This window comes from Myxine glutinosa, chromosome 10, assembly GCF_964187855.1.
Source record: "Myxine glutinosa chromosome 10, kmMyxGlut1.1, whole genome shotgun sequence".
Classification (NCBI taxonomy): domain Eukaryota; kingdom Metazoa; phylum Chordata; class Myxini; order Myxiniformes; family Myxinidae; genus Myxine; species Myxine glutinosa.
Window position 1 is genome coordinate 127121522 of NC_136270.1, and position 22760 is coordinate 127144281.

A 22760-nucleotide genomic window follows, 5' to 3' on the forward strand; every position below is an offset into this window, starting at 1 on the left:
ACGTCTTCTTACAAACTACCTGACCGATATGGACCAAATTTGGTATGATGCACCAGGACAGTAAGGTCTCGTGGGGTTGGGCCCCCTTCCGGATCTGTCCCCTATAAGAGGTTGAAATGTGGGGGCTATAAAAGGGGAAAAGGGCCTATTAGAGGCTGAAACCTCAAATTCAGATAATTTATTTTAATATCTTCTCAGAAACTGTGGGGAAATAACCATCAGTCCCCCCGGGGTATTCATTTTAACTCGTCACTGTTTCGTCCCTTTCTGCTACGAGTCTGATTCCAATCCTGTTATTTTGTACTTAATAACAATGTTATTTTGTACTTAATAAATACCTTCAGTCTCTCCTTCATAGTACTCCTTATAACTCCCTGCTCAAGCACCCGGGTCTGTTTCTCCCTCTGGGTGGTTTAACCTACAGTACAAGGTGACGACCATTGCATCTCAGTTCTGTCCAACACCTCCAATTGAATTCACAGCTCGTTTAAGTTCCTCCATTCTCAGTACCTTTCTCCATCTTGGACCAGTCGTTTCCTCCTCCTGTCTTGCAGTCAAAGCGAAGATTCATCTCCCAGCATTGGTCGTTGGTTACTGTATGGTGCAGCACATTGACAAAATTCCATAATTCAATAACTTATGGAAAGTGATGTGCTTTTGCTGGTGTCGTGCTATTATTATCCCATCACGAGGGTTCACTACATATCACGTTCCACCAAAAGGTTTTATCTATATCATGACCCTTGATATTTATTTGCTTTTGTTATATCCACAAATCATGAAAACTATAGACCTTTTCATAATCATATTTCTTCCTGTTATGCATTCAACTTCTCACACGTGTAAGTTATGAAAACAATTTTCATCGATCACGGAATCATCACATCAATATACAGACTTGGCATTTAATATGGAATATATATTTTTTCTTGACTTGGGTTTACTTTCTGAACTCAGTATATCAATCTGGTGAGTTTCTTTTACCCTTCGGTGATGTCTTTATTGAAAGAACCATGTCACTGATTGTCTTTCACAGCAAGAAGTCAATAAAAGGATTATATCACAGGTGGCGTGACAAAATGTAACGACAGGTACATTTGACGATTGGCTTCACAATCGGGTATATAAGGGTTGTTGCGTTCTGTATTTGTGGAAAACAACTGCTGCACGTCTACAAAAGTTATTGCCGCTTCCTCTGGAGATGGTTCGTCAACTTGACAATGCTGTTTGTCATGGAGTGGTGGCTTTACGAAATTCTGGCATGAAACAGCGTGCTATTGCTCGGCAGTATGGCATCACTCAAGGTCAGGTGTCAAAGATCCTGATACGAAATGCTCAGTGGGGTGTCTCTACTCCAATATCGAGGCCAGGACGTCCACGCAGAACCACAAGGAGAGATGATCGCCAGCTGCACCGGTTCGTCTGCAATGGCCGTAACAAGTCAGCTAATCGGCTCAGGGATGAGTGGCAGCAACTGACAAATGTGCCTGTATCCAGAAGGCTAGTCAACCAATGACTGGTTCAAGCAGGCTATCGTGCCAGGCGTCCCCTGAGAAAGCCACGCCTGACCAGACAACACAGCCAGCGCCGATTGCAGTGGGCCAGTGAGCACCGTCAATGGCAGCCAGGACACTGGAATCACGTGACCTTCAGTGACGAGTCTAGATTTCTGGTCTATCGTCAAGATGGCCACGTCCGAGTGCGCAGACAAGTGCATGAAGCCCACAACGAAGATTGTATAGTGCCAAGAGTCCAAGCTGGAGGTGGTGGGGTGACCGTTTGGGCTGCTTTTCATGCAGGGGGCAAAACTGACCTGGTTGTTCTGAATGGAAACCTGAACTAGTTAAAGTACAGGGTCATTCTGGAAGAAACATTGCTTCCATTTGCTCGTGCAGCCTTTCGAGAAAACTTTGTCTTCCAAGATGACAATGCACGGCCTCATCGTGCTCGCATGATCCAACCCTTTCTTGCTGAACGTGGTGTAGAGCATATGGAGTGGCCTGCCATGTCCCCGGATATGAATCCGATAGAGAACTTGTGGGCAGAATTAACGCGTCCAATCGACAACTTGGACCAGCAGCCCACCTCTGTGCGTGAATTGCAGCAGAGTATTGTCACTGCATGGCAAGCGATTCCTGTCCAAACCTTGGCAAATCTCGTGAACAGCATGCCTCGACGTGTACGTGCTCTCCTGAATGCTCGTGGGGGTTACACGAAGTACTGAACTGTAATTTTACTGTCCGTAATCCCAGTCATAATTTAGCTTTTGTTTTTGTTGAATTTTTTTTTGGCTAATGTGCAAAATAAAGAGATACTTCTGGAAAACGTACAGAAGTTTAACACAGTGCCGTCCGTGAATTGTTTTTTTTTTTTTTTTTTTTTTTTTTTTTTTGTATACAATATCGAGGCTCGTGAAAGAGCGAACATTAATCACATGAACACACAGAAAGACAAACCGACACATAAAACATATAACATAGGGAGCGGTAGACAAGATGGGGAGAGAGGGGGAGAGAGGGGGAAGGACACAAACACAACATTTGAGAGCAGGGACCGAGAGACATGGAGACATCGAGAGATCTGAGAGAGGGCGAGGGCTTTGGGGGGGGGGGGGGCGTGGGAAGGGGGCAGTGGGAGAGGTATAAAACATATGGACACTGCCAGGACTTCCAGGAAAGAAGTTGGAATTTCAAACAAGGTGGATCTGGGGTGAATTAGCGGGGGTAGAAAAGATCAAGGTTTTGGATGGGGGAAGATAAGAGATGGTGGTGAACAGCTGTTTTAAAGACCTGGAGGGAGGAGTGGGATTGAAGGGAGTGAGGGAGTTTGTTCCAGAGGCGGGAGAAAAGAGGAATGAAAGAGTGAAGGTGAGCGGAGAGCCGAGATTTCGGCAGTTTAACCATCAGAGGGTTGCTGGCAGATCTTGTGCGACCTGTAGGAATATTTGGGGGACAGAGCACAGAGAGAGCTGGGGGTGCAAGGCCGGAGAGGAGTCGGTAGAAGACAGAAAGACCACCTACCTGCCTGCGGTGAGTGAGTGAAAGGCCCTCAGAGATAGCTTCATCGCGGGAGATTCCAATAATTCTGAAAGCTTTGGTTTCAACAGCGTGAAGCCGAGCTAGGTGTGAGGCAGGAGCACCGGCCCATAGGGGAGAACAGTATTCCATTGAGCTGCGGATGAAAGCCTTGTATGTGGTGAGGAGCTCAGGTGTGCCGAGGAAGGACTTCGCACGACGGAGGATGCCCAGTCGGCGACTGGCTTTGGAGGCCAGCTTGGAGTTCGATATCAGTTTACATCATTTCCAAGGATCAATTTATTTGCTTCGAAATGTCAAATGTGGTTTTTGTTTCTTTTAAAGGTCACATAAAGAAAATCTAGAATAATTTCAACATAATTCCAATGAACTTTTGGTTCTAAGTTATCTTGAAAAGTAAGTTCACCCCCACAAAAAAAAAATTCCATTTTAAATGCCAAGTCTGTAGTTTTCTTGAGCAGAGTGCTGGAGGTTCTGTGTCATGTGTCACCTCTGGGCGTTGCAGATGATCAAACCGACTCACCAGCGATCGTTTGGAATAGACTATGATGGAGGCACTTTTGTTAAAGATGGCCAACCCTTTCGATACATCTCGGGCAGCATGCACTATGCCCGTGTACCACGTCCATCATGGCAGGACCGTCTTCGAAAGATCCGCTCGACGGGCGTGAACACCATGCAGACGTAAGGATGTCCTTCTACTTTCCTTGTATTATGTGGAAGTAGTGAGGATTATATCACACCGCACCATTCGCAGACACTGGGGACACCGCACCATTCGCAGACACTGGGGATGACATAGCTGCTCACATAATGTGTGCACATGTGCTGTATTTTTGTGTTGTGTCACATTGTGCTGTGTGCTGATTATATCACATGTGCTGAGTTGTTGATTATATCACATGTGCTGTGTGTTGATTACATCACATGTGTTGTGTTTTGTGTTGTATCACATGTGCTGTATTTTTGTGTTGTATCACATGTGCTTTATTTTTGTGTTGTATCACATGTGCTGTGTTTTTGTGTTGTATCACATATGCTGTGTTTTTGTGTTGTATCACACGTGCTGTATTTTTGTGTTGTATCACATGTGCTGTGTTTTTGTGTTATATCACATGTGCTGTATTTTTGTGTTGTATCACATGTGCTGTGTGCTGGTTATATCACATGTGCTGTATTTTTGTGTTGCATCACATGTGCTGGATTTTTGTGTTGTGTCACATGTGCTGTGTTTTTCTGTTGTATCACATGTGCTGTATTTTTGTGTTGTATCACATGTGCTGTGTTTTTGTGTTGTATCACATGTGCTGTGTTTTTGTGTTGTATCACATGTGCTGTGTTTTTGTGTTATATAACATGTGCTGTGTGTTTGTGTTGTATCACATGTGCTGTATTTTTGTGTTGTACCACATGTGCTGTATTTTTGTGTCGTATCACATGTGCGGTATGCTGATTATATCACATGTGCTGTATGCTGATTATATCACATGTGCTGTATGCTGATTATATCACATGTGCTGTGTTTTTGTGTTCCATGGCATGTGCTGTGTGCTGATTATATCACATGTGCTGTATTTTAGTGTTGTATCACATGTGCTGTATTTTTGTGTTGTACCATATGTGCTGTATTTTTGTGTTGTATCACATGTGCTGTATTTTTGTGTTGTATCACATGTGCTGTATTTTTGTGTTGTATCAGATGTGCTGTGTTTTTGTGTTGTATCACATGTGCTGTATTTTTGTGTTGTTTCACATGTGCTGTGTTTTTGTGTTGTGTCATATTGTGCTGTATGCTGATTATATCACATGTGCTGTGTGTTGATATATCACATGTGCTGTATATTGATTATATTATATGTGTTGTGTTTTGTGTTGTATCACATGTGCTGTGTGCTGGTTATATCACATGTGCTGTGTTTTTGTGTTGTATCACATGTGCTGTGTTTTTGTGTTGTATCATATGTGCTGTATTTTTGTGCTGTATCACATGTGCTGTGTTTTTGTGTTGTATCACATGTGCTGTGTTTTTGTGTTGTATCACATGTGCTGTGTTTTTGTGTTGTATCACATGTGCTGTGTTTTTGTGTTGTATCACATGTGCTGTGTGCTGGTTATATCACATGTGCTGTATTTTTGTGTTGCATCACATGTGCTGGATTTTTGTGTTGTGTCGCATGTGCTGTGTTTTTGTGTTGCATCACATGTGCTGTGGTTTTGTGTTGTATCACATGTGCTGTATTTTTGGGTTGTATCACATGTGCTGTATTTTTGTGTAGTATCACATGTGCTGTGTTTTTGCGTTGTATCACACGTGCTGTATTTTTGTGTTGTGTCACATGTGCTGTGTTTTTGTGTTGTGTCATATTGTGCTGTGTGCTGATCATATCACATGTGCTGTATTTTTGTGTTGTGTCACATGTGCTGTATTTTTGTGTTGTGTCACATGTGCTGTATTTTTGTGTTGTATCACATGTGATGTGTTTTTGTGTTGTATCACATGTGTTGTATTTTTGTGTTGTGTCACATGTGCTGTGTTTTTGTGTTGTGTCATATTGTGCTGTGTGCTGATCATATCACATGTGCTGTATGCTGATTATATCACATGTGCTGTGTGTTGATAATATGACATGTGCTGTATATTCATTACATGATATGTGTTGTGTTTTGTGTTGTATCACATGTGCTGTGTGCTGGTTATATCACATGTGCTGTATTTTTGTGTTCTATCACATGTGCTGTGTTTTTGTCTTGTATCACATGTGCTGTGTTTTTGTGTTGCATCACATGTGCTGTGTTTTTGAGTTTTATCACATATGCTGTGTTTTTGTGTTGTATCACATGTGCTGTGTTTTTGTGTTATATCACATGTGCTGTATTTTTGTGTTGTATCACATGTGCTTTATTTTTGTGTTGTATCACATGTTTTGTGTTTTTGTCCTGTATCACATGTGCTGTATTTTTGTGTTGAATCACATATGCTGTGTTTTTGTGTTGCATCACATGTGCTGTGTTTTTGTGTTGTATCACATGTGCTGTATTTTTGTGTTGTATCACATGTGCTGTGTTTTTTGTTATATCACATGTGCTGTATTTTTGTGTTGTATCACATGCGCTTTATTTTTGTGTTGTATCACATGTGGTGTATTTTTGTGTTGTATCACATGTTTTGTGTTTTTGTCCTGTATCACATGTGCTGTGTTTTTGTGTTGTATCACATGTGCTGTATTTTTGTGTTGTATCACATGTGCTGTGTTTTTGTGTTGTATCACATGTGCTGTGTTTTTGTGTTGTATCACATGTGCTGTGTTTTTGTGTTGTATCACATGTGCTGTATTTTTGTGTTGTGTCACATGTGCTGTGTTTTTGTGTTGTATCATATGTGCTGTATTTTTGTGTTGTATCACCTGTGCTGTGTTTTTGTGTTGTATCACATGTGCTGTGTTTTTGTGTTGTATCACATGTTTTTTGTTTTTGTCCTGTATCACATGTGCTGTATGCTGATTATATCACATGTGCTGTGTTTTTGTGTTGCATGGCATGTGCTGTGTGCTGATTATATCACATGTGCTGTATTTTTGTGTTGTATCACATGTGCTGTATTTTTGTGTTGTTCCATATGTGCTGTATTTTTGTGTTGTATCACATGTGCTGTATTTTTGTGTTGTTCCATATGTGCTGTGTTTTTGTGTTGTATCACATGTGCTGTATTTTTGTGTTGTATCACATGTGCTGTATTTTTGTGTTGTATCACATGTGCTGTGTTTTTGTGTTGTATCATATGTGCTGTATTTTTGTGTTGTATCACATGTGCTGTGTTTTTGTGTTGTATCACATGTGCTGTGTTTTTGTGTTGTATCACATGTGCTGTATTTTTGTGTTGTATCACATGTGCTGTGTTTTTGTGTTGTATCACATGTGCTGTGTTTTTGTGTTATATCACATGTGCTGTGTGTTTGTGTTGTATCACATGTGCTGTGTTTTTGTGTTGTATCATATGTGCTGTATTTTTGTGTTGTATCACATGTGCTGTGTTTTTGTGTTGTATCACATGTGCTGTGTTTTTGTGTTGTATCACATGTGCTGTATTTTTGTGTTGTATCACATGTGCTGTGTTTTTGTGTTGTATCACATGTGCTGTGTTTTTGTGTTATATCACATGTGCTGTGTGTTTGTGTTATATCACATGTGCTGTATTTTTGTGTTGTATCACATGTGCTGTGTGCTGGTTATATCACATGTGCTGTATTTTTGTGTTGTATCACATGTGCTGTATTTTTGTGTTGTACCACATGTGCTGTATTTTTGTGTCGTATCACATGTGCAGTATGCTGATTATATCACATGTGCTGTATGCTGATTATATCACATGTGCTGTATGCTGATTATATCACATGTGCTGTGTTTTTGTGTTTCATGGCATGTGCTGTGTGCTGATTATATCACATGTGCTGTATTTTAGTGTTGTATCACATGTGCTGTATTTTTGTGTTGTATCACATGTGCTGTATTTTTGTGTTGTATCACATGTGCTGTATTTTTGTGTTGTATCAGATGTGCTGTGTTTTTGTGTTATATCACATGTGCTGTATTTTTGTGTTGTATCACATGTGCTTTATTTTTGTGTTGTATCACATGTTTTGTGTTTTTGTCCTGTATCACATGTGCTGTATTTTTGTGTTGAATCACATATGCTGTGTTTTTGTGTTGCATCACATGTGCTGTGTTTTTGTGTTGTATTACATGTGCTGTGTTTTTGTGTTGTATCACATGTGCTGTATTTTTGTGTTGTATCACATGTGCTGTGTTTTTTGTTATATCACATGTGCTGTATTTTTGTGTTGTATCACATGCGCTTTATTTTTGTGTTGTATCACATGTGGTGTATTTTTGTGTTGTATCACATGTTTTGTGTTTTTGTCCTGTATCACATGTGCTGTGTTTTTGTGTTGTATCACATGTGCTGTATTTTTGTGTTGTATCACATGTGCTGTGTTTTTGTGTTGTATCACATGTGCTGTGTTTTTGTGTTGTATCACATGTGCTGTGTTTTTGTGTTGTATCACATGTGCTGTATTTTTGTGTTGTGTCACATGTGCTGTGTTTTTGTGTTGTATCATATGTGCTGTATTTTTGTGTTGTATCACCTGTGCTGTGTTTTTGTGTTGTATCACATGTGCTGTGTTTTTGTGTTGTATCACATGTTTTTTGTTTTTGTCCTGTATCACATGTGCTGTATGCTGATTATATCACATGTGCTGTGTTTTTGTGTTGCATGGCATGTGCTGTGTGCTGATTATATCACATGTGCTGTATTTTTGTGTTGTATCACATGTGCTGTATTTTTGTGTTGTTCCATATGTGCTGTATTTTTGTGTTGTATCACATGTGCTGTATTTTTGTGTTGTTCCATATGTGCTGTGTTTTTGTGTTGTATCACATGTGCTGTATTTTTGTGTTGTATCACATGTGCTGTATTTTTGTGTTGTATCACATGTGCTGTGTTTTTGTGTTGTATCATATGTGCTGTATTTTTGTGTTGTATCACATGTGCTGTGTTTTTGTGTTGTATCACATGTGCTGTGTTTTTGTGTTGTATCACATGTGCTGTATTTTTGTGTTGTATCACATGTGCTGTGTTTTTGTGTTGTATCACATGTGCTGTGTTTTTGTGTTATATCACATGTGCTGTGTGTTTGTGTTGTATCACATGTGCTGTGTTTTTGTGTTGTATCATATGTGCTGTATTTTTGTGTTGTATCACATGTGCTGTGTTTTTGTGTTGTATCACATGTGCTGTGTTTTTGTGTTGTATCACATGTGCTGTATTTTTGTGTTGTATCACATGTGCTGTGTTTTTGTGTTGTATCACATGTGCTGTGTTTTTGTGTTATATCACATGTGCTGTGTGTTTGTGTTATATCACATGTGCTGTATTTTTGTGTTGTATCACATGTGCTGTGTGCTGGTTATATCACATGTGCTGTATTTTTGTGTTGTATCACATGTGCTGTATTTTTGTGTTGTACCACATGTGCTGTATTTTTGTGTCGTATCACATGTGCGGTATGCTGATTATATCACATGTGCTGTATGCTGATTATATCACATGTGCTGTATGCTGATTATATCACATGTGCTGTGTTTTTGTGTTTCATGGCATGTGCTGTGTGCTGATTATATCACATGTGCTGTATTTTAGTGTTGTATCACATGTGCTGTATTTTTGTGTTGTATCACATGTGCTGTATTTTTGTGTTGTATCACATGTGCTGTATTTTTGTGTTGTATCATATGTGCTGTGTTTTTGTGTTGTATCACATGTGCTGTATTTTTGTGTTGTTTCACATGTGCTGTATTTTTGTGTTGTATCACATGTGCTGTGTTTTTGTGTTGTGTCATATTGTGCTGTATGCTGATTATATCACATGTGCTGTGTGTTGATATATCACATGTGCTGTATATTGATTATATTATATGTGTTGTGTTTTGTGTTGTATCACATGTGCTGTGTGCTGGTTATATCACATGTGCTGTATTTTTGTGTTGTATCACATGTGCTGTGTTTTTGTGTTGTATCACATGTGCTGTGTTTTTGTGTTGTATCATATGTGCTGTATTTTTGTGCTGTATCACATGTGCTGTGTTTTTGTGTTGTATCACATGTGCTGTGTTTTTGTGTTGTATCACATGTGCTGTGTTTTTGTGTTGTATCACATGTGCTGTGTGCTGGTTATATCACATGTGCTGTATTTTTGTGTTGCATCACATGTGCTGGATTTTTGTGTTGTGTCACATGTGCTGTGGTTTTGTGTTGTATCACATGTGCTGTATTTTTGGGTTGTATCACATGTGCTGTATTTTTGTGTTGTATCACATGTGCTGTGTTTTTGCGTTGTATCACACGTGCTGTATTTTTGTGTTGTGTCACATGTGCTGTGTTTTTGTGTTGTGTCATATTGTGCTGTGTGCTGATCATATCACATGTGCTGAATTTTTGTGTTGTGTCACATGTGCTGTATTTTTGTGTTGTGTCACATGTGCTGTATTTTTGTGTTGTATCACATGTGATGTGTTTTTCTGTTGTATCACATGTGTTGTATTTTTGTGTTGTGTCACATGTGCTGTGTTTTTGTGTTGTGTCATATTGTGCTGTGTGCTGATCATATCACATGTGCTGTGTGTTGATAATATGACATGTGCTGTATATTCATTACATGATATGTGTTGTGTTTTGTGTTGTATCACATGTGCTGTGTGCTGGTTATATCACATGTGCTGTATTTTTGTGTTCTATCACATGTGCTGTGTTTTTGTCTTGTATCACATGTGCTGTGTTTTTGTGTTGTATCAAATGTGCTGTGTTTTTGTGTTATATCACATGTGCTGTATTTTTGTGTTGTATCACATGTGCTTTATTTTTGTGTTGTATCACATGTTTTGTGTTTTTGTCCTGTATCACATGTGCTGTGTTTTTGTGTTATATCACATGTGCTGTATTTTTGTGTGGTATCACATGTGCTGTATTTTTGTGTTGTATCACATGTTTTGTGTTTTTGTCCTGTATCACATGTGCTGTGTTTTTGTGTTGTATCACATGTGCTGTATTTTTGTGTTGTGTCACATGTGCTGTATTTTTGTGTTGTATCACATGTTTTGTGTTTTTGTCCTGTATCACATGTGCTGTATTTTTGTGTTGTATCACATGTGCTGTGTTTTTGTTGTATCACATGTGCTGTGTTTTTGTGTTGCATCACATGTGCTGTGTTTTTGTGTTGTATCACATGTGCTGTATTTTTGTGTTGAATCACATATGCTGTGTTTTTGTGTTGCATCACATGTGCTGTGTTTTTGTGTTGTATCACATGTGCTGTGTTTTTGTGTTGTATCACATGTGCTGTATTTTTGTGTTGTATCACATGTGCTGTGTTTTTTGTTATATCACATGTGCTGTATTTTTGTGTTGTATCACATGCGCTTTATTTTTGTGTTGTATCACATGTGGTGTATTTTTGTGTTGTATCACATGTTTTGTGTTTTTGTCCTGTATCACATGTGCTGTGTTTTTGTGTTGTATCACATGTGCTGTGTTTTTGTGTTGTATCACATGTGCTGTGTTTTTGTGTTGTATCACATGTGCTGTGTTTTTGTGTTGTATCACATGTGCTGTGTTTTTGTGTTGTATCACATGTGCTGTATTTTTGTGTTGTGTCACATGTGCTGTATTTTTGTGTTGTCTCACATGTGCTGTGTTTTTGTGTTGTATCACATGTGCTGTGTTTTTTGTTATATCACATGTGCTGTATTTTTGTGTTGTATCACATGCGCTTTATTTTTGTGTTGTATCACATGTGGTGTATTTTTGTGTTGTATCACATGTTTTGTGTTTTTGTCCTGTATCACATGTGCTGTGTTTTTGTGTTGTATCACATGTGCTGTGTTTTTGTGTTGAATCACATGTGCTGTATTTTTGTGTTGTATCACATGTTTTGTGTTTTTGTCCTGTATCACATGTGCTGTATGCTGATTATATCACATGTGCTGTGTTTTTGTGTTGCATGGCATGTGCTGTGTGCTGATTATATCACATGTGCTGTATTTTTGTGTTGTATCACATGTGCTGTATTTTTGTGTTGTTCCATATGTGCTGTATTTTTGTGTTGTATCACATGTGCTGTATTTTTGTGTTGTTCCATATGTGCTGTGTTTTTGTGTTGTCTCACATGTGCTGTATTTTTGTGTTGTGTCGCATGTGCTGTATTTTTGTGTTGTATCACATGTGCTGTGTTTTTGTGTTGTATCACATGTGCTGTGTTTTTGTGTTGTATCATATGTGCTGTATTTTTGTGTTGTATCACATGTGCTGTGTTTTTGTGTTGTATCACATGTGCTGTGTTTTTGTGTTGTATCACATGTGCTGTATTTTTGTGTTGTATCACATGTGCTGTGTTTTTGTGTTTTATCACATGTGCTGTGTTTTTGTGTTATATCACATGTGCTGTGTGTTTGTGTTGTATCACATGTGCTGTATTTTTGTGTTGTACCACATGTGCTGTATTTTTGTGTTGTATCACATATGCTGTGTTTTTGTGTTGTATCACATGTGCTGTATTTTTGTGTTGTATCACATGTGCTGTGTTTTTTTGTTATATCACATGTGCTGTATTTTTGTGTTGTATCACATGTGCTTTATTTTTGTGTTGTATCACATGTGCTGTATTTTTGTGTTGTATCACATGTTTTGTGTTTTTGTCCTGTATCACATGTGCTGTGTTTTTGTGTTTTTTTTTTTGTTTTTTTTTTTTTTTTTGTTGTTGTATACAAGATCGAGGCTCGTGAAAGAGCGAACATTAATCACACAGAAAGACAAACCGACACATAAAACATATAACATCGGGAGCGGTAGACAAGATGGGGAGAGAGGGGGGAAGGACACAAACACAACATTTGAGAGCAGGGACCGAGAGACATGGAGACATCGAGAGATCTGAGAGAGGGCGAGGGCTTTGGGGGGGGGGGGCATGGGAAGGGGGCGGTGGGAGAGGTATAAAACATATGGACACTGCCAGGACTTCCAGGAAAGAAGTTGGAATTTCAAACAAGGTGGATCTGGGGTGAATTAGCGGGGGTAGAAAAGATCAAGATTTTGGATGGGGGAAGATAAGAGATGGTGGTGAACAGCTGTTTTAAAGACCTGGAGGGAGGAGTGGGATTGAAGGGAGTGAGGGAGTTTGTTCCAGAGGCGGGAGAAAAGAGGAATGAAAGAGTGAAGGTGAGCAGAGAGCCGAGATTTCGGCAGTTTAACCATCAGAGGGTTGCTGGCAGATCTTGTGCGACCTGTAGGAATATTTGGGGGACAGAGCACAGAGAGAGCTGGGGGTGCAAGGCCGGAGAGGAGTCGGTAGAAGACAGAAAGACCACCTACCTGCCTGCGGTGAGTGAGTGAAAGGCCCTCAGAGATAGCTTCATCGCGGGAGATTCCAATAATTCTGAAAGCTTTGGTTTCAACAGCATGAAGCCGAGCTAGGTGTGAGGCAGGAGCACCGGCCCATAGGGGAGAACAGTATTCCATTGAGCTGCGGATGAAAGCCTTGTATGTGGTGAGGAGCTCAGGTGTGCCGAGGAAGGACTTCGCATGACGGAGGATGCCCAGTCGGCGACTGGCTTTGGAGGCCAGCTTGGAAATGTGGTTTTCCCAAGAAAGATCATGGCAGATAGTGAGACCCAAAATCTTGAGCGACAGAACTTCTTGGAGAGGATTGTTGAGAAAGTAGATGGGAGGGTTGTCCAGTCGATCTTTTCGGAGAGACATAGTAAGAGTGTGAGATTTGTCAGGATTGAAAGACATGTTCCACTTGTTTGACCAGTCTGTGATTTTGTCCAGGTCTTCAGAGAGTGAGGAGGCAGCAGACTGCCGATCTGAGGGAAGAGGAATGGAGCGGCAGAGAGTGGAGTCATCAGCAAAGAGATAGAGAGGATTTTCGAGAGAGTCAGAGAGATCATTGATGAAGACCAGAAAAAGCACGGGGCCCAGAACACTGCCTTGGGGAACTCCAGCCTGAACAGGAAGAGGAGATGAGAGAAACCCATTCAGGGCCACACGTTGACGACGACTAGAGAGGAAGTCCGCCAGCCATGCGTGGAGATTTCCATGGATACCAAAGGAGGAGAGTTCGGTGAGCAGAGCGGGGTGCCAGACCGTGTCGAAGGCACGTGATATGTCGAGGGAGACAGCTCTAATTTCCTGTTTGGCATTGAGGACCTCCATCCATTGTTGAGACAGCAGAAGCAGCATGTCCAGAGTAGAGTGACCTGGTCTGAAACCAAATTGATGATCAGAGATCAAGCCATTGGAGAAGAGGAAAGATTTCATATCCGAAGCAATGATGGATTCCACGACTTTGCTGATAATTGGGAGAAGGCTGATTGGTCTGTAGTTGCTAGGATCTGTTTTTGCACCTTTTTTGTGCAAAGCGGTGATGTTGGCTGATTTCCAAGCAGATGGCAGTTGACCTTGAGCAAAAGAGAGGGTGAAGAGAACAGAGAGAGGGTGAGATAGAGCAGCAGAGCAGGATTTTAGGACCCGTGGGCTGATGCCGTCGGGTCCAGTTGCAGAATCAGAGTCGAGGGTTGACAGAAACTTTTCCACCTTGTCAGGAGGAAAGGACACGGAGTCCAGGAGCAGCAGGGTACGACTGGGTATGGTGGGTACAGAGAGGGATGGGTTTGGGACACAAGATTTAGAGGCAAACACAGAGTTGAGGCATTCAGCTTTTTCACGTGCGGAGTCAGCTGTGTAGCCGTTTGAGGTAAGGGAGGGGATGGAGGGGGAACAAACACCAGAAACGGATTTGACCAGACGCCACCAGGATTTGGAAGAGGGAGACAGATAAGAGAGTTCGGTCTTGAGAACGGAGAGATATTGTTTCCTGGCTCTCCTGAGGGTGGACACACACTTGTTTCGGGCTTTGTGAAAGGAAATGAGATTTCCTTCCGTTGGATTTGCTTTCCAGGAGACGAAGGCAAGTTGTTTCTGGGCAACAGCCTCACCACAAGATTCCGTGTACCATGGACGGGAGGAAGGGTATGACAACTGAAGACGAGATGGGATAAATCTGTGCATGAGAGAGAGCAATTTACTTTGGAAGAATTCCCAGGATGAGTTGATGTCAGAGGTGGTAGAGATGGGAGACCAGTCCAGATGATTGATGGCTGCTTGAAGACCGTGCCAGTTGGCCTGAGTGAAATGCCAGACTCGTCGACGCTGAGCAGGCTCCCTGAGGATGGTCAGAGAGATGTCCACTTTAACAAGGACATGATCAGATGATCCGATCGGAGCAGAAGAAGAGCAGCAGACATTTTCAGGGAAGTTAGTCATAACCAAGTCCAGAAGAGAAGATGTTCCGTTGACTGAGATCCGGGTCGGGAAATTGACAGATTGTGTCAGTCCCAGTGAGTCGCAGAAGTCCTTTGCTGAGGAGCCATGGCTGGTGAGAGAGGTACCCACACCCAGCCAACTGGCATGATGACAGTTGAAATCACCACATATGAGGAAAAGAGAGTTGGGATGAGTAGATAGAAGTTGGTCCATATCATCAGACAGTGAGATGTAGATGGAGTCATCACTGTTTGGTGGACGGTACAACACACATATGAACAAGAGGTGGGAGCGAAGGGGAAGCCGTAGCCAGAGGTATTCCTGGGGGTGAGGTGGAGAGAGTGCAGTGCAGGGCGAGTGAGGAAGAGAGTTTTTGATAAAGATAGCAACCCCGCCTCCAGGACGAGGCTCAGGTCTATCATACCGGAGGAGGGAGTAGCCCGGGAGAGATACTATGGAATCAGAGACATCATAAAGGAGGAAAGTTTCTGTTAAGCAGATCACGTCTGGTTTGACAGAAGCAACCTGTATGGAGAGATCAGTTAAGTTTGAACGAAGGCCCCGGATGTTTGAGGTCCATACCGTTAATGAAGAGGAAGGGGGAGCATCAGATACAGAACAGGGGGGAGGAGGGGTAGGGTAAGATGTGGAAGAGGTGGAAGAGGTAGGGAGAGCTGTTGAAGGTGTGTCAGAGATTTCAGAATAGCTCGGAGAAAGGGAAGGATGGGGTGGACAAAAGGTTTGATGGTGATTGGGTGAGCCACAATGAGGTGTTATTTGAGGAGGGGGAAGAGCGAGGCAGAAGGTTGGGGGAGATGGAGGTGAGAGTTTGAAGGGGGAAGAAGCGGGGAGGACGCTTTGAGGAGGGGGGGTGAGAGGGGGGAAATTGAGAAGCAATGAGGGTGGGGAGATTTGAAGGGGAGGGGTGAGGGGGGAGTTTGGGAGGGAAGGGACAAGGGGAGGGATTTGAAAGGGATGGGATATGGGGGAGATTTGGAGGGGAGGGGTGAGGCAGGAGTCTAGGAGGGGAGGGGCGAGGGGGCGTCTTGGCGGGGAGGGGTGAGGGGGTAGTTTAGGAGGGAGGGGGCAAGGGGGGAGATTTGAAAGGGATGGGTGATGGGGAAGATTTGGAGGGGAGGGGTGATGGGGAAGATTTGGAGGGGAGGGGTTATGGGGAAGATTTGGAGGGGAGGGGTGAGATTGGATTTTTGAAAGTGTACGATTTATGGGAAAACGAACATTTATTGCAAAATGAGTTTCTTGTGACCTTCGAGTTAAAAATACGTTTAAGGACGCTGGATGGAGGATGGAGTGCAAGAGAGTTTAGGGAATGTAGAAAAAAGGCACTATAGGAGATGGATATTTTTTTGGGGATGAATTGATTTGGTGAGCAAGTCGAAAGCAGCCTTTTAAAGAAGAAGAAGAAAAAGGTGTTATAAAATATGACGGAATACATAACTTGAGGGGAAAGTGTAAACATTGAAGGTTAATGAGTGAAAACTATCTGGGGAAATCGGGGAGAAACACGTGGTCGAAGAACGAACGAACGAATAAGAATGAATAAACGAATGAGAACAGAGAAGGAAATGTTGTTGTTTTTTTTTTTTTTTTTTTTTTTTGTTTTTTTTTTTTGAGTTGAGATTTACACAAGGAAGTTGGCTATGGGTGAAAAGACTGGGAATACAGAGAACGAAAGTTATTGGATCACAAACGACGGACCGCTGAGAGAAAAACAAAGCCTCAAGGTTGTACAGTGCACACTGTACAAGGCCTCAAGACACGACACGAATTAACACGATTTTCAATACAGGTATGAAAGATTTGCACCGAAAAATCTTCGTCGGGACACAATATATGTACAACACCATAAATAAATACAGTTTTAACGAAAATACAAATGGGAACAATCACTTAACTTCGATTTCAAATCGTTCGCGACGCGGCAAAGGCCTTGCTCGCGACACGGCAAACAGACGATCAATTTATGAAAGATAAACACCGAGAAACAACCAAAGTTGCACACAATAACTTAACACACCGAAAGATAAATACAGTTTCGACAAAATACAATTGTGAACAGACTTAACTTCGAAAAACGTGGAGACCGTGTGGAGCTTCGAAAATCCCTCCCACCGTCTCCGAGATCTCGCGAGACCTCTCCAACGGTCTCGCGAGAGAGCACATGTTGTATCACATGTTGTTGTACATGCACATGTTGTATCGTTGCACATGTTGTATCGTTGCACATGTTGTATCACAGCACATGTTGTATCACATGTGCTGTATTTTTGTGTTGTATCACATGTGCTGTTTTTGTGTTGTATCATATGTGCTGTATTTTTGTGTTGTATCACATGTGCTGTGTTTTTGTGTTGTATCACATGTGCTGTGTTTTTGTGTTGTATCACATGTGCTGTGTTTTTGTGTTGTATCATATGTGCTGTATTTTTATGTTGTATCACCTGTGCTGTGTTTTTGTGTTGTATCACATGTGCTGTGTTTTTGTGTTGTATCACATGTGCTGTATTTTTGCATTGTATCACATGTTTTGTGTTTTTGTCCTGTATCACATGTGCTGTATGCTGATTATATCACATGTGCTGTGTTTTTGTATTGCATGGCATGTGCTGTGTGCTGATTATATCACATGTGCTGTATTTTTGTGTTGTATCACATGTGCCATATTTTTGTGTTGTTCCATATGTGCTGTATTTTTGTGTTGTATCACATGTGCTGTATTTTTGTGTTGTTCCATATGTGCTGTGTTTTTGTGTTGTATCACATGTGCTGTATTTTTGTGTTGTTTCACATGTGCTGTATTTTTGTGTTGTATCACATGTTTTGTGTTTTTGTCGTGTATCACATGTGCTGTGTTTTTGTGTTGTACCATATGTGCTGTATTTTTGTGTTGTGTCGCATGTGCTGTATTTTTGTGTTGTATCACATGTGCTGTGTTTTTGTGTTGTATCATATGTGCTGTATTTTTTGTGTTGTACCACATGTGCTGTATTTTTGTGTTGTATCACATGTGCTGTATTTTTGTGTTGTATCACATGTGCTGTGTTTTTGTGTTGTATCATATGTGCTGTATTTTTATGTTGTATCACATGTGCTGTGTTTTTGTGTTGTATCACATGTGCTCTGTTTTTGTGTTGTATCACATGTGCTGTATTTTTGTGTTGTACCACATGTGCTGTAATTTTGTGTTGTATCACATGTGCTGTGTTTTTGTGTTGTGTGACATGTGCTGTGTGCTGATTATATCACATGTGCTGTATGCTGATTATATCACGTGCTGCATGCTGATTATATCACATGTGCTGTACTTTTGTGTTGTATCACATGTGCTGTATTTTTGTGTTGTACCATATGTGCTGTATTTTTGTGTTGTATCACATGTGCTGTATTTTTGTGTTGTATCAGATGTGCTGTGTTTTTTGTTGTATCACATGTGCTGTATTTTTGTGTTGTTTCACATGTGCTGTATTTTTGTGTTGTGTCATATTGTGCTGTGTGCTGATCATATCACATGTACTGTACGCTGATTATATCACATTTGCTGTATATTGATTATATCATGTGTTGTGTTTTGTGTTGTATCACATGTGCTGTATTTTTGTGTTGTATCACATGTGCTGTGTTTTTGTGTTGTATCACATGTGCTGTGTTTTTGTGTTGTATCACATGTGCTGTATGCTGATTATATCACATGTGCTGTGTTTTTGTGTTGCATGGCATGTGCTGTGTGCTGATTATATCACATGTGCTGTATTTTTGTGTTGTATCACATGTGCTGTATTTTTGTGTTGTTCCATATGTGCTGTATTTTTGTGTTGTATCACATGTGCTGTATTTTTGTGTTGTTCCATATGTGCTGTGTTTTTGTGTTGTATCACATGTGCTGTATTTTTGTGTTGTGTCGCATGTGCTGTATTTTTGTGTTGTATCACATGTGCTGTGTTTTTGTGTTGTATCACATGTGCTGTGTTTTTGTGTTGTATCATATGTGCTGTATTTTTGTGTTGTATCACATGTGCTGTGTTTTTGTGTTGTATCACATGTGCTGTGTTTTTGTGTTGTATCACATGTGCTGTATTTTTGTGTTGTATCACATGTGCTGTGTTTTTGTGTTTTATCACATGTGCTGTGTTTTTGTGTTATATCACATGTGCTGTGTGTTTGTGTTGTATCACATGTGCTGTATTTTTGTGTTGTACCACATGTGCTGTATTTTTGTGTTGTATCACATATGCTGTGTTTTTGTGTTGTATCACATGTGCTGTATTTTTGTGTTGTATCACATGTGCTGTGTTTTTTTGTTATATCACATGTGCTGTATTTTTGTGTTGTATCACATGTGCTTTATTTTTGTGTTGTATCACATGTGCTGTATTTTTGTGTTGTATCACATGTTTTGTGTTTTTGTCCTGTATCACATGTGCTGTGTTTTTGTGTTTTTTTTTTTTTTTTTTTTTTTGTTGTTGTTGTTGTATACAAGATCGAGGCTCGTGAAAGAGCGAACATTAATCACACAGAAAGACAAACCGACACATAAAACATATAACATCGGGAGCGGTAGACAAGATGGGGAGAGAGGGGGGAAGGACACAAACACAACATTTGAGAGCAGGGACCGAGAGACATGGAGACATCGAGAGATCTGAGAGAGGGCGAGGGCTTTGGGGGGGGGGGGGGCATGGGAAGGGGGCGGTGGGAGAGGTATAAAACATATGGACACTGCCAGGACTTCCAGGAAAGAAGTTGGAATTTCAAACAAGGTGGATCTGGGGTGAATTAGCGGGGGTAGAAAAGATCAAGATTTTGGATGGGGGAAGATAAGAGATGGTGGTGAACAGCTGTTTTAAAGACCTGGAGGGAGGAGTGGGATTGAAGGGAGTGAGGGAGTTTGTTCCAGAGGCGGGAGAAAAGAGGAATGAAAGAGTGAAGGTGAGCAGAGAGCCGAGATTTCGGCAGTTTAACCATCAGAGGGTTGCTGGCAGATCTTGTGCGACCTGTAGGAATATTTGGGGGACAGAGCACAGAGAGAGCTGGGGGTGCAAGGCCGGAGAGGAGTCGGTAGAAGACAGAAAGACCACCTACCTGCCTGCGGTGAGTGAGTGAAAGGCCCTCAGAGATAGCTTCATCGCGGGAGATTCCAATAATTCTGAAAGCTTTGGTTTCAACAGCATGAAGCCGAGCTAGGTGTGAGGCAGGAGCACCGGCCCATAGGGGAGAACAGTATTCCATTGAGCTGCGGATGAAAGCCTTGTATGTGGTGAGGAGCTCAGGTGTGCCGAGGAAGGACTTCGCATGACGGAGGATGCCCAGTCGGCGACTGGCTTTGGAGGCCAGCTTGGAAATGTGGTTTTCCCAAGAAAGATCATGGCAGATAGTGAGACCCAAAATCTTGAGCGACAGAACTTCTTGGAGAGGATTGTTGAGAAAGTAGATGGGAGGGTTGTCCAGTCGATCTTTTCGGAGAGACATAGTAAGAGTGTGAGATTTGTCAGGATTGAAAGACATGTTCCACTTGTTTGACCAGTCTGTGATTTTGTCCAGGTCTTCAGAGAGTGAGGAGGCAGCAGACTGCCGATCTGAGGGAAGAGGAATGGAGCGGCAGAGAGTGGAGTCATCAGCAAAGAGATAGAGAGGATTTTCGAGAGAGTCAGAGAGATCATTGATGAAGACCAGAAAAAGCACGGGGCCCAGAACACTGCCTTGGGGAACTCCAGCCTGAACAGGAAGAGGAGATGAGAGAAACCCATTCAGGGCCACACGTTGACGACGACTAGAGAGGAAGTCCGCCAGCCATGCGTGGAGATTTCCATGGATACCAAAGGAGGAGAGTTCGGTGAGCAGAGCGGGGTGCCAGACCGTGTCGAAGGCACGTGATATGTCGAGGGAGACAGCTCTAATTTCCTGTTTGGCATTGAGGACCTCCATCCATTGTTGAGACAGCAGAAGCAGCATGTCCAGAGTAGAGTGACCTGGTCTGAAACCAAATTGATGATCAGAGATCAAGCCATTGGAGAAGAGGAAAGATTTCATATCCGAAGCAATGATGGATTCCACGACTTTGCTGATAATTGGGAGAAGGCTGATTGGTCTGTAGTTGCTAGGATCTGTTTTTGCACCTTTTTTGTGCAAAGCGGTGATGTTGGCTGATTTCCAAGCAGATGGCAGTTGACCTTGAGCAAAAGAGAGGGTGAAGAGAACAGAGAGAGGGTGAGATAGAGCAGCAGAGCAGGATTTTAGGACCCGTGGGCTGATGCCGTCGGGTCCAGTTGCAGAATCAGAGTCGAGGGTTGACAGAAACTTTTCCACCTTGTCAGGAGGAAAGGACACGGAGTCCAGGAGCAGCAGGGTACGACTGGGTATGGTGGGTACAGAGAGGGATGGGTTTGGGACACAAGATTTAGAGGCAAACACAGAGTTGAGGCATTCAGCTTTTTCACGTGCGGAGTCAGCTGTGTAGCCGTTTGAGGTAAGGGAGGGGATGGAGGGGGAACAAACACCAGAAACGGATTTGACCAGACGCCACCAGGATTTGGAAGAGGGAGACAGATAAGAGAGTTCGGTCTTGAGAACGGAGAGATATTGTTTCCTGGCTCTCCTGAGGGTGGACACACACTTGTTTCGGGCTTTGTGAAAGGAAATGAGATTTCCTTCCGTTGGATTTGCTTTCCAGGAGACGAAGGCAAGTTGTTTCTGGGCAACAGCCTCACCACAAGATTCCGTGTACCATGGACGGGAGGAAGGGTATGACAACTGAAGACGAGATGGGATAAATCTGTGCATGAGAGAGAGCAATTTACTTTGGAAGAATTCCCAGGATGAGTTGATGTCAGAGGTGGTAGAGATGGGAGACCAGTCCAGATGATTGATGGCTGCTTGAAGACCGTGCCAGTTGGCCTGAGTGAAATGCCAGACTCGTCGATGCTGAGCAGGCTCCCTGAGGATGGTCAGAGAGATGTCCACTTTAACAAGGACATGATCAGATGATCCGATCGGAGCAGAAGAAGAGCAGCAGACATTTTCAGGGAAGTTAGTCATAACCAAGTCCAGAAGAGAAGATGTTCCGTTGACTGAGATCCGGGTCGGGAAATTGACAGATTGTGTCAGTCCCAGTGAGTCGCAGAAGTCCTTTGCTGAGGAGCCATGGCTGGTGAGAGAGGTACCCACACCCAGCCAACTGGCATGATGACAGTTGAAATCACCACATATGAGGAAAAGAGAGTTGGGATGAGTAGATAGAAGTTGGTCCATATCATCAGACAGTGAGATGTAGATGGAGTCATCACTGTTTGGTGGACGGTACAACACACATATGAACAAGAGGTGGGAGCGAAGGGGAAGCCGTAGCCAGAGGTATTCCTGGGGGTGAGGTGGAGAGAGTGCAGTGCAGGGCGAGTGAGGAAGAGAGTTTTTGATAAAGATAGCAACCCCGCCTCCAGGACGAGGCTCAGGTCTATCATACCGGAGGAGGGAGTAGCCCGGGAGAGATACTATGGAATCAGAGACATCATAAAGGAGGAAAGTTTCTGTTAAGCAGATCACGTCTGGTTTGACAGAAGCAACCTGTATGGAGAGATCAGTTAAGTTTGAACGAAGGCCCCGGATGTTTGAGGTCCATACCGTTAATGAAGAGGAAGGGGGAGCATCAGATACAGAACAGGGGGGAGGAGGGGTAGGGTAAGATGTGGAAGAGGTGGAAGAGGTAGGGAGAGCTGTTGAAGGTGTGTCAGAGATTTCAGAATAGCTCGGAGAAAGGGAAGGATGGGGTGGACAAAAGGTTTGATGGTGATTGGGTGAGCCACAATGAGGTGTTATTTGAGGAGGGGGAAGAGCGA

The 22760-nt window shown here is 42.2% G+C and overlaps 1 protein-coding gene across 2 annotated transcripts in view; it reads left to right on the forward strand.

The window, feature by feature from the left end:
• The window catches only part of LOC137433753 (beta-galactosidase), a 119834-nt gene that overhangs the window by 3043 nt on the left and 94031 nt on the right, over nt 1-22760 (forward strand). For both annotated transcript variants that reach the window (XM_068126031.2, XM_068126029.2), the window contains exon 2: nt 3541-3719. In XM_068126031.2, coding sequence (XP_067982132.2) covers nt 3541-3719 — 179 coding nt within the window. The remainder of the gene's footprint in view (nt 1-3540; nt 3720-22760) is intronic.